The sequence below is a fragment of the Lutra lutra genome, chromosome 3, assembly GCF_902655055.1.
Source record: "Lutra lutra chromosome 3, mLutLut1.2, whole genome shotgun sequence".
Classification (NCBI taxonomy): domain Eukaryota; kingdom Metazoa; phylum Chordata; class Mammalia; order Carnivora; family Mustelidae; genus Lutra; species Lutra lutra.
In genome coordinates, this window is record NC_062280.1 from 117,824,441 (window position 1) to 117,844,229 (window position 19,789).

Sequence of the window (19,789 nt, forward strand, 5' to 3'; positions counted from 1 at the left end):
ATACTATTCTTTTGGGTTCCTGGACCAATACCAAGGGGAGTTGGGGGGTTTCCCCACACACTACCACAGAAGTCCAGGATGTTACCGTACTTCTGACCAACTAGCTATAAATCAGATTCCCACAAGCCTTTCCTCTTTTTTTTTTTTTTTGCCTTTCCTCAGTTTTGATTAACTTGCTAGAGCAGCTCACAGAACTCAGAGAAACATTTTACTTCCTAGATTACTAGCATATTACAAAAGCATGTAGCTCAGGCATAGCCAGGCGGAAGAGATGCATAGGACAAAGTCTGAGGAAAGGGTGCAGAGCTTCCATTCCCTCCTCAGGCACATCATTCTTCCACATCTCCATGTGTTCACCAGTGTGGAAGCTCTCTAAAAACTCATGATTTGGGGTTTTTATGATGACTCCATTACACAGGCATGATTGATTCAAATTGTTGGCCATTGTCAATTGATTCAGTCTCCAGCCTCACTCCCCTTCCAGAAGTCTGGGGGTAGAACTGAAAGTTCTGGTCATATGGTTGATTTTCCTGGCAACCGGCCCCCCATCTTAGGTGGGGTCTAAAACTTGCATCATTAACATGAGGTGTCTCTTGTTAGAGATACCTTTATCACTCTGATCACTTAGGAAATTCCAAGGGTTTGGGGAGATGTGAGGCAGGAACAGTGGACAAAGACCAAATATATATGAGTTGATCAAATACATATTTCTTGTAAATCACGATATAGCATAAACCTAGCAAAACTACCCTTCAGAAGTGAAGGAGAGACACATTCCCAAACAAAAACTAAGGGAATTCATCACCACTGGTCCTGCCTTATGAGAAATGGTAAAGGGAGTTGTTGAAATGAAAGAACACTAGAGAAACACAAGCTTCTAGTTATGGAATGAATAAGCCATGGGAATAAAAGGTATAGCATGAGAGTATAATCAATGCTATTGTAATAGCATGTGGTGACAGAATGTAGCTATACTTGTGATGAGCATAGCATAACAAATAAACTTGTCAAATTGCCATGCTGTACACAGGAAACTAATATAATATTGTATGTCAAGTATACAATAGTAAAAAATAAAATAGAATATCCTGTCAATAGATGCAGAAAAAGTGTTTGAAAATTTCAACACCCTTGGGGCACCTGGTTGGCTTAGTCATTAAGCATCTGCGTTCAGCTCGGGTTATGATCCTGGGGTCCTGGGATCAAGCCCCATATCAGGCTGCCTGCTTGGCAGGAAGCCTCCTTCTTCCTCTTCCACTCCCCTTCCCCCTGCATGTGTTTTCTCTCTCGCCGTGACTCTCTTGGTCAAATAAATAGGTAAAATCTTAAAAAAAAAAACAAAACCCTTTCATGATGAAACATCTGAACAAATTAAGTATAGAGGGAAAATACCTCTAATAAAGGTATGTTTAATAATAATATGTTTAATAATAAGACCATATATGACAAACCCATAGCTAACATCATACTCAGTGGTGAAAAATAGAGCTTTTTCTCTAAAATCAGAAATAAGAGTGCCCACTCTCACCATTCCTATTCATTGTACTGGAAAGCCTAGCTAGAACAATTAGGCAAGAAAAAGAAATGAAAGGCATACAAATGGAAAGGAAGAAGTAAAATCATCTCCATTTGTGGATAACATCTCATCTATAGAAAACCCTAAATCTCCACTAAAAAACTGTTAGAACTAATAAACAAATTTAGGCAAGTTGTAGGATACTATAAGAAAACTATAGGCCAATATCCCTGGTTCACATAGGTGCAAAAATTCTTAACATAATAGTAGCAAACTAACTTCAATAGCACATCAAAATGATCACACACCATGATCAATATCAACATACAAAAATCAATTATATTTCTATGAGCTAACAACAAACTGTTTGAAAAAGAAATTAAAAAACAATCCCAGGCACCTGGGTCACTCAGTCAGTTAAGTGTTTGCCTTCAGGTCAGGTCATGATCCCAGGAGTCTGGCATTAAGCCCTGCATCAGGCTTCCTGCTCAGTGGGGAGTCTGTGTCTCCCTCTCCTCTGCTCTCTCCTGCTTCTACTCTTCTCTCTCTCTCTGTCCAATAAATTTTAAAAATCTTAAAAAAAAAAGCAAAAATAATCCCTTTTACAATAGGACCAGGAAATAAAATAAAATACTTAGGAATAAATTCAATCAAAGGAGGTAAAAGATATATACATTGAAAACTGTAAGACACTGATGAAAGAAATTGAAGAAGACACAAACGAATGGAAAGATAACTTATGATGGAACCACAAAAAAACCTGAATAGCCAAGGCAATCTTGAGAAATAAGAACAAATCTGGATGCATCACACTTCCTGTTTTCAAACTATAGTACAAAACCATAGTAATGAAAACATTGTGGTACTGTCATAAAAGCAGACTCACAGACCCATGGAACAGATTGGGAGACCAAAAGTAAACCCATGTGTATATGGTCAACTAATATTTGACAAGGGAGCCAAGAATATTCAATGGGGACAGGATGGTCCTTTCAAAAAATGGTGCTGGGAAAACTGGATATCTACATGCAAACAAATGAAATTAGGCCCCTCTCTTGAACCACTCATAAAAATTAACTCAAAATCAGTTAAAGACTTAAGTCTAAGACTTGAAACCATAAAACTCATGGAAGAAACAGAGGAAAACCTTCTTGACATAGGCCTTGGCAGTGGTTTTTTGGATATGACACCAAAAGCACAAGCAACAAAAGGCCAAAATTAATAAGTGGGACTACATCAAACTTAAAAGCCTCTGTACAACATAGGAAACCATCAACAAAATGGAAAAGCAACCTATGGAATTGAAGAAAACTTCTGCAAACCATATATCAGAGAAGAGTTTAATATCCAAAATATATAAAGAACTCATGTAACTTGGGGTGCATGGGTGGCTGAGTTGGTTAAGTGTTTGCCTTCAGGTCAGGTCATGATCTCAGGGTCCTAGGATCAAGCTCCATGTGGGACTTCCTGCTCAATAGGGAGCCTGCCTCGCTGTCTGATTCTTCTTGCCCAGCTTGTTCTGTCTCTCTGTCTCAAACAATTAAAATCTTAAAAAAAAAAAAAAAAAAAAACTCATGTAGCTCAATAAGAACAACAACAAAAATCTGTTGAAAAAATGGGCAGAGGAACAGAATAGACATTTTTCTAAAGAAGACATCCAGGTGGTCAACAGGTACATGAAAAGTTGCTCAACATCACTCATCATTAGGGAAATGTGAATCACAGTGAGGTATCACCTCACACCTACTGGGATGGCTGTTATCAAAAAGACAAGAGATAACAAGTATTGGCACGGATGTGGAAAAAAAGGAATACTTGTGCACTGTTGATGGGATTATAAGTTGGTGCAACCACTATAGACAAAGAATACAGAGGTTCCCCAAAAAATTAAAAATAGAACTACCATGTGATCCAACAAGTCCCACTTCTGAGTATATATCCAAAACAGATGAAATCACTCTTTCAAATAGATATCTGCACCAATATATTAGTTGCAGCATTATTCACAATAATGGACACATGAAAAAACCTAAGTGTCCACTAATGGATGAATGGCTATACAACATGTGATAGATAGTTATTGGTCAAAGAGTACTGACTTCCAGTCATAAGACAAATAATTTTGGGGGATCTAATGTATTGCATGATGACTACAGCAAACTATACTGTATTATGCACTTGAAAGTTGCAAAGAGAGTAAATTTTTAATGTTCTCACTATAAAAACAAAACTAGAAGTTATGTGAGGTGATGAATGTGCTATTAACCCTATGGTGGTAATCACTTCCAATATCACATCGTGACATTGTACACCTAAAATTTATACAATGTTAATAGATTAATTGTATCTCAAAGCTGAGGAAATTTTTTTAATTGAAACTTATACGATGGTAGTTGTACTTTAAGTATTAGTTGATTAAAAAAGATAAGGTTGCATATTTTAGTCATCACAATAGCATCTATTTTCCTTTTAGAATAGTGTGTTCATATATGTGAGAGACAGAGACCTTCTATTACTTATTCTTCAGACTGTTAATACCATATGGATTTTCAGATACTAATTCTATATTAAATTTGGACCTCTTAGGTGTTTATAGCCTACACATTGGAAACCCCAGCTCTGACATTCTAGTTTTTATTTGATCCCTTACAGGCCTTTCATAATTGAATAAGTCTTATTCTTTTTGTCTTTATAAAATTACCTGGCTAGAAAATTGAATTTTATGAGGAGATCTTTTCCAATAAAAATTATACATTTATGCCAAACTCTGAAAATCTTACCTCTATGTATATGTATATCTATCCGTTGCAGGGATATCTGTAATTTTAGTTGTATATAACCTAAATCTCCTTTTAAATGCCACAGATAAACATGGCATATAAAAGAGCATGGTAAATTGATGGATCATTTTAGTAACAGGAATAAGAAGATTAATTAATCTTTTCTGTAAACACAGGTTTTTATATATTGGGTGTACTTTAAATGAAACACACACACATATACACCAGGGGGGCTTCATCAGTTTTTAGTGGGTCACTCTTTATTCTCTGTTACTCTAGCCCAATTACATGTCCATCATTTAGAAAGATTGTGTGGGTGGGGTTTTGGATTGAAATTCTATTGTCTCTTGGCACATAAAGTAGTATAGGCATACCTTGTTTTATCGTGCTGTGCTGTCTCATGCTGTACAGATACTGTCTTTTTTAACAAATTGAAAGTTGGTGGTGACCCTGTGGAGCAAGTCCTTTGGTGCCATTTTTCCAACAGCATTTTCTCACTTCATGCCTCTGTGTCACGTTTTGGTAATTCTCTCAATATTTCAAACTTTTTAATTATTATCATATTTGAAATGCTGCAGTCTTATGATAAAACTTGAACAGATGAGGAGTTGCTTCTTAAAGATGAGCAAAGAAAGTGGTTTCTTGAGATGGAATACTATTGAAATGGCAACAGAGGATTCTAAAGACTGCTACATAAACTTACTTGACAAAGCAGTGGCAGGGTTTGAGAGGAGCGACTTCAATTTTGAAAGAAGCTCCACTGTAGGTGACATGCTATCAACCAGCATCACATGCTATAAAGAAATTGTTCATGAACGGAAGAGCCAATCGATGTGGCAAACTTCAGCATAGTTATTTTAAGAAATTGCCGCAATCCCCCAGCCTTCAGCAACCACTACCCTGGTCAATCAGCAGCCAACATCAAGGCGGGACCCTCCACCAGAAAAAAAATTATGACTTACTGAAAGTTCAGGTGGTGGTTAGCATTTTTTTAGCAATAAGATATTTTTAAATTAAGGTATGAATAGTTTTTTAAGATATAATACTACTGCACATATATTAAACTACAGTATAGTGTAAACATAACTCTTTTTTAATTTATTTTTTTATTTTTTTATAAACATACAATGTATATTAGCCTCGGGGTACAGGTCTGTGAATCGCCAGGCTTACACACTTCACAGCACTCACCATAGCACACAGCCCCCCCCCACCAATGTCCATAACCCCACCACCCTCTCCCAAACCCCCTGCCGCCAGCAACCCTCAGTTTGTTCTGTGAGATTAAGAGTCTCTTATGGTTTGTCTCCCTCCTGATCCCATCTTGTTTCATTTATTCTTTTCCTACCCACCAAACCCCCCACATTGCCTCTCCACTTCCTCATATCAGGGAGATCATATGATAGTTGTCTTTCTCTGATTGACTTATTTCACTAAGCATGATACCCTCTAGTTCCATCCACGTCGTCGCAAATGGGAAGATTTCATTTCTTTTGATGGCTGCATAGTATTCCATCATATATATATATATATATATATATATACCACATCTTCTTTATCCATTCGTCTGTTGATGGACATCTAGGTTCTTTCCATAGTTTGGCTATTGTAGACATTGCTGCTGTAAACATTCGGGCGCACGTGCCCCTTCGGATCACTATGTTTGTGTCTTTAAGGGTAAATACCCAGTAGTGCAATTGCTGGGTCATAGGGTAGTTCTATTTTCAACATTTTGAGGAACCTCCATGCTGTTTTCCAGAGCGGTTGCACCAGCTTGCATTCCCACCAACAGTGTAGGAGGGTTCCCCTTTCTCCGCATCCTCGTCAGCATCTGTCATTTCCTGACTTGTTAATTTTAGCCATTCTGACTGCTTTGAGGTGGTATCTCATTGTGGTTTTGATTTGTATTTCCCTGGTGCTGAGTGATGTGGAGCACTTTTTCATGTGTCTGTTGGCCATCTGGATGTCTTCTTTGCAGAAATGTCTGTTCATGTCCTCTGCCCATTTCTTGACTGGATTATTTGTTCTTTGGGTGTTGAGTTTGCTAAGTTCTTTATAGATTTTGGACACTAGCCCTTTATGTGATATGTCGCTTGCAAAAATCTTCTCCCATTCTGTCAGTTGTCTTTTGGTTTTGTTAACGGTTTCCTTTGCTGTGCAAAAGCTTTTGATCTTGATGAAATCCCAATAGTTCATTTTTGCCCTTGCTTCCCTTGCCTTTGGTGATGTTCCTAGGAAGTAGTCGCTGCGGCTGAGGTCGAAGAGGTTGCTGCCTATGTTGTCCTCAAGGATTTTGATGGATTTCTTTCTCACATTGAGGTCCTTCATCCATTTTGAGTCTATTTTCATGTGTGGTGTAAGGAAAAGATCCAATTTCAATTTTCTGTATGTGGCTGTCCAATTTTCCCAACACCATTTATTGAAGAGGCTGTCTTTTTTCCATTGGACATTCTTTCCTGCTTTGTCGAAGATTAGTTGACCATAGAGTTGAGAGTCTATTTCTGGGCTCTCTATTCTGTTCCATTGACCTATGTGTCTGTTTTTGTGCCAGTACCATACTGTCTTGAGGATGACAGCTTTGTCATAGAGCTTGAAGTCCAGAATTGTGATGCCACCAACTTTGGCTTTCTTTTTCAACATTCCTCTGCCTATTCGAGGTCTTTTCTGGTTCCATATAAATTTTAGGAGAATCTGTTCCATTTCTTTGAAAAAAATGGGTGGGATTTTGTTAGGGATTGCCTTAAATGTGTAGATTGCTTTAGGTAGCATAGACATTTTCACAATATTTGTTCTTCCAATCCAAGAGCATGGAATATTTTTCCATTTCTTTTTGTCTTCCTCAATTTCATTCATGAGTACTTTATAGTATTCTGAGTATAGATTCATTGCCTCTTTGGTTAGGTTTATTCCTAGGTATCTTATGGTTTTGGGTGCAATTGTAAATGGGATTGACTCCTTTATTTCTCTTTCTTCTGTCTTGTTGTTGGTGTAAGGAAATGCAACTGATTTCTGTGCATTGATTTTATATCCTGACACTTTACTGAATTGCTGTACAAGTTCTAGCAGATTTGGAGTGGAATCTTTTGGGTTTTCCACATATAGTATCATATCGTCTACAAAGAGTGATACTTTGACTTCTTCTTTGCTGATTTGGATGCCTTTAATTACTTTATGTTGTCTGATTGCTGGGGCTAGGACTTCTAGTACTATGTTGAATAGCAGTGGTGATAAAGGACATCCCTGCCGTGTTCCTGACCGTAGCGGCAAAGCTTTCAGTTTTTCTCCATTGAGAATGATATTTGCAGTGGGTTTTTCATAGATGGCTTTGATGATATTGAGGTATTTGCCCTCTATCCCTACATTGAAGAGTTTGGACAGGAAGGGATGGTGTACTTTGTCAAATGCTTTTTCAGCAACTATTGAGAATATCATATGGTTCTTTTTCTTTCTTTTATTAATGTATTGTATCACATTAATTGGTTTACAGATATTGAACCAACCTTGCAGCCCTGGAATAAATCCCACTTGGTTGTGGTGAATAACCTTTTAATGTACTGATGGATCCTATTGGCTAGTCTTTTGGTGAGAATTTTCGCATTTGTGTTCATCAAGGATATTTATCCTTAATTCTCTTTTTTGATGGGATCCTTGTCTGCTTTTGGGATGAAGGTGATGCTAGCCTCATAAAATGAGTTTGGCAGTTTTCTTTCCACTTCTTCTTTTTTGGAACAGTTTCAGGAGAATAGGATTTAATTCTTCTTTCAATGTTTGGTAGAATTCCCCTGAGAAGCCATCTGGCCCTGGGCTTTTGTTTGGAGATTTTTGATGACTATTTCAATCTCCTTACTGGTTATGGGTCTGTTCAGGTTTTCTGTTTCTTCCTGGTCTGGTTTTGGTAGTTTATATGTCTCTAGGAATGCATCCATTTCTTCCACATTGTCGAATTTGTTGGCGTAGAGTTGCTCATTGTTTGTTCTTATAATTGTTTGTATTTCTTTGTTGTTGGTTGTGATCTCTCCTCTTTCATTCATGATTTTATTTATTTGGGTGGTTTCTCTTTTCTTTTTGAGAAGTCTGGCCAGGGGTTTATCAATCTTATTAATTCTTTCAAAGAACCACCTCCTAGTTTCGTTGATTTTTTCCTTTTTCTTTTTTCTTTCTTTTTTTTTTTTGGTTTCTATTTCATTGATTTCTGCTCTGATCTTTATTATTTCTCTTCTCCTGCTGGGTTTAGACTTTCTTTGTTGTTCTTTCTACAACTCCTTTAGGTGTAGGGTTAGGGTGTGTATTTGAGACCTTTCTTGTTTTTTGAGAAAAGCTTGTATCACTATATATTTTCCTCTCAGGACTGCCTTTGCTGTGTCCCACAGATTTTGAACCATTGTGTTTTCATTAGCATTCATTTCCATGATTTTTTTCAATTCTTCTTTAATTTCCTGGTTGACCCATTCATTCTTTAGAAGGATGCTGTTTAGTCTCCATGTATTGGGTTCTTTCCAAATTTCCTCTTGTGATTGAGTTCTAGCTTCAGAGCATTGTGGTCTGAAAATGTGCAGGGAATGATCCCAGTCTTTTGATACTGGTTGAGACCTGATTTAGGACCCAGGATGTGATCTATTCTGGAGAATGTTCCATGTGCACTAGAGAAGAATGTGTCTTTTGTTGCTTTGGGATGGAATGTTCGAATATATCTGTGATGTCCATCTGGTCCAGTGTGTCATTTAAGGCCTTTATTTCCTTGTTGATCTTTTGCTTGGATGGTCTGTCCATTTCAGTGAGGGGTTGTTAATGTCCCCTACTATTATTGTATTATTGTCGATCTGTTTCTTTGATTTTATTAATTGGTCTATATAGTTGGCTGCTCCCATGTTAGGAGCATAGATATTTAAAATTGTTAGCTCTTCTTTTTGGACAGACCCTTTGAGTGTGATATAGTGTCCTTCATCATCTCTTATTATAGTCTTTGGCTTAAAATCTAATTGATCTGATATAAGGATTGCCACCCCAGCTTTCTTCTGATGTCCATTAGCATGGGAAATTGTTTTCCACCACCTCACTTTAAATCTGGAGGTGTCGTTGGGTCTGAAATGAGTTTCTTGTAGACAGCATATCGATAGGTTTTGGTTTTTTATCCATTCTGATACCCTTTGTGTTTTGATTGGGCCATTTAGCCCCTTTACGTTCAAGATAACTCCTGAAAGATATGAATTTAGTGCCATTGTATTGCCTGTAAGGTGACTGTTACTGTATATTGTCTCTGTTCCTTTCTGATCTACTACTTTTAGGGTCTCTCTTTGCTTAGAGGACCCCTTTCAGTATTTCCTGTAGAGCTGGTTTGGTGTTTGCAAATTCTTTTAGTTTTTGTTTGTCCTGGAAGCTTTTTATCTCTCCTCCTATTGTCAGTGATAGCCTAGCTGGATATAGTATTCTTGGCTGCATGTTTTTCTCATTTAGTGCTCTGAATATATCATGCCAGTTCTTTCTGGCCTGCCAGGTCTGTGGATAAGTCCGCTGCCAATCTAATATTTTACCATTGTAAGTTACAGACTTCTTTTCCCGGGCTGCTTTCAGAATTTTCTCTTTGTCGCTAAGTCTTGTAAATTTTACTATTAGGTGATGGGGTGTGGACCTATTCTTACTGATTTTGATTTTGAGGGGGATTCTCTGAACCTCCTCAATTTTGATGCTTGTTCCCTTTGCCATATTAGGGAAATTCTCTCCAACATACCTTCTGCTGCCCTCTCTCTTTCTTCTTTTTCTGGAATCCCAATTATTCTAATGTTGTTTCTTCTTATGGTGTCACTTATCTCTCGAATTCTTCCCTCATGGTCCAGTATTTGTTTGTCTCTCTTTTGCTCAGTTTCTTTATTCTCTGTCATTTGGCCTTCTATATCACTAATTCTTTCCTCTGCCTCATTTATCCTAGCAGTAAGAGCCTCCATTTTTTATTGCACCTCATTAATAATTTTTTTATTTCAATTTGGTTAGATTTTAGTTCTTTTATTTCTCCAGAAAGGCCTTTTATCTCTCTGGAGAGGGTTAGTAGAGAATCTAATATCTTCCATGTCTTTTTTGAGCCCAGCTAGAACCTTGAGAATCATCATTCTGAACTCTAGATCTGACATATTACCAATGTTCCTATTGATTAGGTCCCTAGCCTTCAGTACTGCCTCTTGTTCTTTTTTTTGTGGTGAGTTTTTCCACCTTGTCATTTTGTCCAGATAAGAATATATGAACGAGCAAATAAAATACTAAAAATGTGGCAAACACCCCAGGAAAATGTGCTTTAACCAGATCAAAATAGACCCCAAATTGTGGGGGGAGAAAGGGGATAAAAAGAAGTTCAGAAAAAGAAAAGAAAATTAGAAAAAGAAAACAAATAATGAAAAAATATAAAAAAGAAAAATATACATATTATAAATATATAATATAAAATATATATTATATATTAATTACACATATTAATTATATTAATATATAATATATCATATTAATATATTAATTATATATTATGTATATGTTAATTATATATTATGTATATTTTATATGACATATATTATATATAATATTATATATATATATTAGAATGGTGACTAGAACAGGGTCACCCACTTAATTTTGGGAGTATTTTGGTCTCTTAGAAGAAACTACCTCCCAAAATTTTAAAGAATGTGAGCACCTTGAGTCTGGCGCCTTAGACCACTCAGCCATCCTGACACCCTAAAATTTTAAAGAATGAAAAACATATAAGGGTAAACACAATGAAGGGATGGAATATGCCTATAAAGGTGAAAAAAAATATTTTTTTAAATTTCTAAAAATGGAGTTGATAAACTAAGTTGGTTGGGAGAATAAAGAAAAAGAAAGTGGAGAGAATTTGCTCGGGCTGGAGACTAGAACAAGCCCGGAGCTAGATTTAGGGTATATTTTGATCTATTAAAAGAAGTTGTACCCCAAATTTTTTAGAAGAAAAAACCCTATGTGTATAGAAAAATAAAGTTAGATACAGTGAAGGATAAAATATGAGTATAATAATGAAGGTCCAAAAAAGATTATTATTATTTTTTTAATGAAAGGTATTGTTAAGATAAACTAGTTAAAAAACATTAAAAGACGAAAGGGTAAAAGTTAAAAAAAGATTTTGCAGAAGAAAAAATATAAAATTAAAAAAAAATTAGAAGAAAAAATATAAAATTAAAAAAAAAATAATTAACTGCAAGACTAAAGAATCAGGGGGAGAAAGCCATGAATTCCATGCTTTGCTTTCTCTTTGCTTTCTCCTCCTCTGGAATTCCACTGTTCTCCTTGGTAAGTGAACTTGGTCTTGGCTGGATTTCTTGTTGATCTTCTGGGGAAGGGGCCTGTTGTAGTGATTCTCAAGTGTCTTTGCCCCAGGCGGAATTGCACCGCCCTTACCAGGGGCCAGGCTAAGTAATCTGCTCAGGTTCGCTTTTGGGAGCTTTTGTTCCCTGAACGCTTTCGTAGAGTTCTGGAGGATGGTAATGAAAATGGTGGCCTCCCAATCTCTGGCCCAGAGGAGCCGAGAGCTCAGGGCCCCACTCCTCAGTGCGCCCTCAGAAAAAAGCACTCACTCACTCCCATCTCCCTGGCCTCCGGCTGTGCTTCGAGCTCAGCCAGCCTGTGACCAAGAGTCTCTTGTCTCTGGCACACAGCTCCACCTGGAGTCTCGAAACCCTACAGATCCCTGAGCTCCCCCAGGGGATGTCTCCCCGGATCTTGTGGGGACCTCACTCACAGAGCCTGTGCCACGGATTACGGTTCAAGGTAACCCCAAGTTGAGAGCTCACTCCTCAGCTTCGTTGCTGTAAGCGCTTCCCCGCTCTAAAGCTGTGAGCTCTGCTACACTCAGACACCCCCGATCCTTCTGTGACCCTGCGGGACCTGGGGCCACGCTGACCCCGCATGGGCTTCACCCCGGTTTAGCCTCCCAAGTGATGTCCCTCAGTGGAGCAGACTTTTAAAAGTCCTGATTTTGTGCTCCGTTGTTCTGCTGCTAGCCGGGAGCCATTCCCTCCCCACGCGGTCTATCTTCCCATTGCTTTGGATTCACTTCTCTGCTGGTCCTACCTTTCAGAAAGTGGTCGATTTTCTGTTTCTAGAATTGTTGCTCTTCTTCTCTTCTATCTCCTTTTAGATTTGTAGGTGTTTACAGTGGTTTGATAAGCTATCTAGCTGATCTCCGGCTACCTGATGTCATCTCAGCCTGCTACTTCTCTGCCATCTTGACTCCTCCTAAACGTAACTTTTATGTGTTTTGGGAATCCAAAATTATTTAACTCACTTTTTTTTTATGATATTTGCTTTACTCTGGTGGTCTGGAACTGAACTGGCAGTATCTTGGAGGCATGCCTATACCAATATAAACAAGCCAGACCAGTTTAAGTTACGATAAACATAAACCCAGCACCTTTTTTCTTTTTTTTAGGCCTGCATGCTTGTTTTTCAACCAGATCTCAGTATCACAGTCCCTGACCTAGCTGAAAACAGTGAAGTGATTATTTGTCTTGATTGCTCCAATTCCATGGAAGGTGCAACATTCTTGCATGCCAAGCAAATTGCCTTATATGCACTGTCCTTGATGGGTAAGAAGCAAAAGATAAACATTGTCAAGTTTGGCTCAGGTGAGTGTTCTTTGGCCCCCATCAAAGTGTGCTTCTTCCTGAATATTGACATGAGCAGAGCTGTTGGCAATTGGTACCTGACCTCATCTGTGGAGTAAGAGGTAGCATAGCATGGAGTTCAAGAACCAGAACACTCAAGCTAGGTCCCTAGATTCAGATTCCAGTTCTAACACTTACTAGCTCTAGATGTCACCTTGGGCAAATTACTTGAACCTTTCCTCATCTGTAATATAAGAGTAATAGTTCCTGCTTAATAGTGTTGTTGTAAGGACTGAGCTGATGCACGTAAAGGATTTAAAACAATTCCTGTTAGAGAGCAAGCACTGTATGAATATTACTAGGTTACCACCAGCTGAACCAAATGCAAGACCCTTGGTTTGACATGTATGAGGGTCCCAAGTATATGGACAGAACACTTAAAGTCATCACAGTAACAGAAAAATCTAGCTTTCTTTCAGGAAGCATCAGATCAGCCCTTTTAGAGGAAAAGTAACACCATCCTCCAGGTTTGGGCCTGAGGACATCTCAGCCACAGAAGAAGGTATTTTAGGAATGAGAGAAGAAACACAGAGTGGAGTGAGGGGATAGTCATGTCCTATTGATTCTTCTGTGCCATTCAGCAGAAGACTGAGCCCTTTTATGAAGGAGCTAGCACCTGTTACTGCTGAGGGCAGAGATCAAGTAAGGCTGGGGTACCAAGGGCCTGCAAGGAGAATGTGTCCCTCTGGCGGCCAGGCGGCCTATGCTGTTGGGACGCCCCACATCTTTCTTTGCATGAGCCATGTTCTACAGAACAGAGGTCTACACATGTGATTTTACTCAGAACATTTTACACAGTAAAGTGCATAGTTTCAACGCACTACAGTTAATTATTTGAAGGAATACTGTGGTGAAGTTTTTTTTTATATGTTAAACTGTCAAACATGATTGTTAGTGGTCAATAAAGTGAGTATTTAATAGCTGTACCTCAATGCCAATCTTATCACACAGGTTACAAGGAATTATTTTCATATCCTAAGTCTATCACAAGCAATAATATACCAACAGAGTTCATTATGGTAAGTAAAAGAACCGTCCTTCATCTCTTGGGTCTTTTCCTATCAAGTTTTAATGGTACTATCTGGACTTATTCCCTCCAAGACCAATAATAGAACACCCCTAGTCCTTCAGTTTTTGTGTGTCAGTGGGGCTCTTTTGTTATTATTACAGTAATAATAATATAATATTGTATGGTGATTAATATATAATTAATATTACATATTAATATATAATATGAACATTACTATAATATTAATATAATATTAATGAGATGGACTCATTTAAAAAATTAGAAATTAAGAAAGGTAGAAAGAAAAAAATCACCCACAGTTCTACCACCTAAATATAACCAGCATTAACAGTGTTAGAATGTTTTCCTCTATTCCTTTTTTTTTCTTTTTCTTAAAATGACACAAGCTGAGAATGACTAGTTGCCACCTTAGTCCAGGCCAGCAAACCCAGGAAAACCATAAAAAAAATCAAAGAAGTCAACCAATAATATTGTAGTTACTGTGTGATATGAAATAAATTAACAAGATATAAGCATAGTTGTTCCACAAATGTATAATTTTAAAAAATATCTTTTTAGTGATGATATCTCCAAACCATCTTTGAGACATGCCTCAGTAAATGATTATAGTTAATGGTGGAATGAATAACCTTTCACTTCATTTCCTCCAGTCTGCTACACCTACCATGGGAAATACGGACTTCTGGAAAACACTCCAATATTTAAATCTATTGTACCCTTCTCAAGGCTTACGGAGCATTCTCCTTATATCGGATGGACACCTCCAGAATGAGAGTCTGACATTGCAGCTTGTGAAAAGAAATGTCCAGCACACGAGGCTGTTCTCCTGCGGTATCGGGTAAGTGCAGGAGATCTAGTCACACAGTGAGCACTGTGGGGGGAAAAGGCAGCCTGTGGGTAGGTTTTCTCTGTTGGCCTGCACGTGATTTTTAGAAGTTTTGAAGTTGCTAATAGTATATGGAAGCAGTTTAGCATAGAGTTGCAGAGCTCTGGGCAAGTTGTTTAACTTCTTATCTGTAAAATGAAGATGATAATGAAAATGTCATAGGTTTAATAGGTTTGCTTTGAGAATTTAATGAGCTCATATATAAAAAGTAGTTACGTCCCAGCCCTACAGTGGGGTGAGAAAAATGTGGTGTAAGGAAGACCCATACGCCGGCATTGCTTGGGGGGAAAAAAAAGTACTTAAGAACACCTGGCAAGCACCTAGTCAATGTTAGTTTTGTTTTGTTTTGTTTTGTTTTGTATAAAAATCCAGATTTCCAACCTATCCTGAGAAGCCTGAAGACCTGGCAATGCCAGGCGCACACAATGCCCTGGTAGTTCCTGACCAGGGCTGAGGGCCACTGCTTTGGGCAAGCCACCAACCAGACTCTGCCTCTTCACACCTTTCTGGTGGCTGGGCACATCTGCATTTACTAACCCTGTGATGGAAATAGGATCTTTCTCTTGGGAGGCTAGGCCCCCATGATTGTTGGAATGAACCCCCTCCCCAGTTATAGTTAGCTTTTTTTGGATTGAACCAACGCATATGGTGTAAACATAAGGAAAGCACCAAACAGAAGGGGCCAGACTGATGTTTGCAAAGAGCATGCCTGCACCCTCATCTCCCTGGACTTTCCCCCACATAGTCACCAGTCTGGCAAGTGATAACCAGGCCTCCCTATTCTGAGGCAGTGCATGGAGTAGGACCACCCCTCAACATGGGGGTAGGGGCAGAGGTGGGAGTGGTGGCTGTTGGTGTTTCCTGGGGCCACTGTGCTGTCCTAGGATGGAGTCCTCCTCAGGCCTCAGCTATGAACTACAGGAGCTAGGACCCTCCACACCCCTTGAGGGCCCTCCCTGCTGTACCCAAGCCAGATCTGCCTGCCCAGAGGGCTCTTTCCCTCTTTCTGTCCCTCCTCAGTCACAGCCCCTAGTCTTTTTCTCTAATCTGAGGACAACAGACCAACCCGGAAACTTATCCACCCCACAATGGACTCCCCAGGAATTGCTCCTAAATAGGCTTTACCTGATTAACTTGTGGACATGGGGTGGCTGGCCCTACCCTGCTGCAGGGACAAGTCCCCCTCCCTGCCTGAGTCAGTGCCCTGTTCTATCTTCCCGGACACAGCAACACCCCCCTTTCTCCCCTGACCAGGTATCAGAGGCTATGCCAGGGTTATGTCTCAGAGCTCATTGTAGAAGATACTAGACCCTGTTGATTCCTTCTTTGCTGAGAGCTAGTCATGAGACAGACATTCCTTGGTGCTGGACCACAGTGCTGTGTATAGGGAGATAGGCAGCAAGTAATCCAATAAGCTGAAAGGGGAGATGGGTTTTCCTAAGTGCCAGGAAGGAAATAAGGAGGGGCTGCTGTGATGGGGAAAATGGGCATGAACCTTTTTGGGAAATGACGTGTGCTTTGACACAACCCAGCCTGAGGGAGCTGGAATTTTTACTGATTTTCTGTCAGGTTTTAGGATCTTTGTAAATGTTTCTGCCTCATTTTATACATGCTCATTTGTATTCACAAACTCTAGCAATAGGTGAGTTGTCCAGTAGAGACTCTTCATCCTGCATGTTGTCACAAACTGTCCTCTGAGCTCCACACAGCAGGAGCAAAAAAAGATTCCAAAAAGCCTCAGTAGCCGATGAATTCGATAAAATACAAATAAACTACAGCTTGGGGGAATTATCTAATTGGTGTTGTAATCACCACCAATTTTGAAGACTAAAGACAAATCCAATCAATAGGCTAAGAAATATTTCAGAAATAATTTTCTTAAGCTCTTTTCCTGAAAACTAATTGTGTCTTTACTATTTCAGGAGGAACCTCCCTAAGGCTAATAGTTTTAGAATTATTATTGAGAGAAATTCAATAGGATGCTGCCATTGAAGTAGCAAAGCTTATCTTTGCTAGAAAGAGACTTCTTTATCCCTTTTGCTATCTAGATACACGTCATATTTTAAGATGTAGATTTTATTAACGCTTCCAATTCTTGGCCTTTGAGATCAAATTTAGGTAACTGACACTTATTGAAAGGAGGTTGATGTTTTTGTCAGTATTCCGATAACTTTTTGAAGGTTTTTCGGAATCATCTACTCCCTTCTTTGGTAAACCAGGAGTCAAGAATTTCTGCTCTTTTTTTTCTTTTCTATTGTGAAAAAGAAATAAGTTCTCTGATATGTGGGAGCTTAAGTTACCCAAACCTTCAGATGTTCCTACTGTCCATCCTGAGTTTTATCTCTTTAACCTCAACTACAGAGACTAATTCTTCTGCATGCAATATCTCTTCTACTGAGTTTCAAGCTATGTCAACATTGTTAACTACATGAAATTCAAAATGTGTCTAAAATTTCTTGAAAATTAAAACATGTAACATGTGATCAGTTCTACAGCAAATCGCCATATCTTAAGGACTTTGTCCCAGTACGGTGCTGGAGTATTTGAGTATTTTAACTCAAAATCCAAACATAGTTGGAAAAAACAGGTACGTTTTTCAAACATCTTATTTCTAGTTTTATGCTTAAACATATGGAAATATTATCGTCTTGCAAATCTAGTGACAGTAACTTCTGTGTTTTCATTTGTGGAAAGGGGACTTAGGAAAATGACAAAGTTACTGAAAGCAATTACTTAGTTAATGTCCGTCTGACACCTAGCAGGAACGCATTCTCCTTATTTGGCTCATTCTCCTAGCTAATAGCTTGATTTCTTCTTTATAAAGTGTCATGGAGGTGTTTTTATCAAAAGTGACTTAAGTATTATACATGTTTTGCTAGAGTTAATATGCTATTTTGGCAAAATATACATAAACTTTACCATTTTAACCATTCATAAGTGGCATTCAGTGACATTAAGGTACACTAGGAGTGCCTGGGTGGCTCAGTCAGTTTGGTGTCTGCCTTTGGCTGGGATCCCAGGGTCCTGGGATCGAGCCCTGCATTGGGCTCCTTGCTTGGCAGGGAGTCTGCTTCTCTCTCTCCCTCTGCTCCTACCTCCTACTTGTGCTCTCTCTCCCACTCTTTCTCCCTGTCTCAAGTAAATGAATAAAATCTTTAAAAATAATAATATATAAAGGCACATTCACCATGTTGTACAGCCGTCACCGCCATCCATCTCCAGAACTTTTCATCATCCCAAACAGAAACTCTACTCATTAAACCATTCCCCATTCCACTCTCCCTCAGTGCCTGGTAACTACCATTCTACGTTCTGTCTCTATGAATTTGACTACTTTAGATACTTCATGAAAGCAGAATCATATAATCTGTGTCCTTTTGTGCCTGTCTTGATTCATTTGGTATAATGTTTTTAAGATCTATCCATGTTGTGGCATGTGTCAGAATTTTCTTTCTCTTTAAAGGCTGAATAATATTTCATTGTGTTCACATACCACATTTTGTTTATCCATTTGTTTGTTGATAGATATTTGGGTTGTTTCTACCTTTTAGTGGTTGTGAATTATGCTGCTTTGAGTATTGCCATATAAGCAAGTGTTCAGGTCTGATTTCAGTTATTTTAGGTATATAACAGAAGTTAAATTTCTGGACCATATGATAATTCTGTGTTTTGTTTTTTAGAAATTGTTATACTGTTGCTCACAGTGGCTGCACCATTTTACATTCCCCTGAGCAATGTACTAGGGTTCCAATTTTTCTACATAATTGATAGCACTTGTTGTTTTCTGGTTTTGGTTTTTGTTTTAGAATAACCATCCTGGGGTGTGACATTGTATCCCATTGGGGTTTGGAGTTGCATTTTCCTAATGACTAGTAATATTGACTATCTTTTCATGTGTTCAATGGCCATATTTTCTTTGGAGACATGTCTATTCAAGTCCTTTGTAGGATTAATTTTTATAACTAGCAACTACTCCTTGCCAGAGTTGTATATTAGTAATTAACTAATGGAATAATTTGGGAATGTCTTACATATTTAAATTATGTGCTAATGCTATTATTAAGAATTCTATTGAAAATCTTTTTGAAAATGTACCCTGAGCAGGAAGGAGAAAAACTAAACCAAAGTAGTACAAATCCTGAAAGAGAGAATATAAAATTATTTTAAGTGTTAAGTAACTATTTTCTGGATGTAACATTGAAAGAGAAATAATTCATCTCTTATAAATAGATAGAAGACCAAATGGCTAGGTTACATTCTCCAAGTTGTCACTCTGTCTCCATCAAATGGCAGCAGCTAAGTACAGATGCTCCTGAGCCTCTGCAGGCTCCAGCCCAGGTGCAGTCCTTGTTCCACAACGAGCGACTCCTTGTCTATGGATTTATTCCTCATTGTACACAGGTAAGGAAGCACACAGCTCATTCTACTATGGGAAGAGCAATGTATGTTGCCAACAACTTTCTTTTTCCTTTCTTCCATCCCCCTCCTTGTATCATAACAGGCAAATTTCTCCTTCTGGAAACCGAATGGGTAGTTAACTAGGGATACTGGGGAACCTTTTAATTTCCATTAAAAGGAAAAAGAAAATCATGGTGAAACTAAGACTCTACAGAATGAAAAATTAATAAGGGATTCCACCCTCCTCCCCCATTTCAGGCAGCTCTATGTGCATTGATTCAAGAGAAAGAATTTTCTACAATAGTATCAACTAGTGAACTTCAGAAGACAACTGGAACTGTAAGATTAAAAACTTTAACTATGAACTCACTCTTTGAAAGTTGTAATAAATTTATATTTTCATACCTTTGTTGTTCTTGTTTTTCTATTTTGACCCTTCAGTGCACAGTATGATATGGGGAACCGTTGTCTCTACAAATGAGGATGCTTTCCTTCAGT

At 38.4% G+C, this 19,789-nt stretch overlaps 1 protein-coding gene across 3 annotated transcripts in view; it reads left to right on the forward strand.

The window, feature by feature from the left end:
* Positions 1–19,789, forward strand: part of PARP4 (poly(ADP-ribose) polymerase family member 4) — a 135,672-nt gene that overhangs the window by 73,288 nt on the left and 42,595 nt on the right. For all 3 annotated transcript variants that reach the window (XM_047722833.1, XM_047722834.1, XM_047722835.1), the window contains exons 22-27: positions 12,743–12,938; positions 13,929–13,996; positions 14,658–14,845; positions 17,381–17,480; positions 19,124–19,294; positions 19,550–19,630. In XM_047722833.1, the coding sequence (XP_047578789.1) occupies positions 12,743–12,938; positions 13,929–13,996; positions 14,658–14,845; positions 17,381–17,480; positions 19,124–19,294; positions 19,550–19,630 (804 nt within the window). The remainder of the gene's footprint in view (positions 1–12,742; positions 12,939–13,928; positions 13,997–14,657; positions 14,846–17,380; positions 17,481–19,123; positions 19,295–19,549; positions 19,631–19,789) is intronic.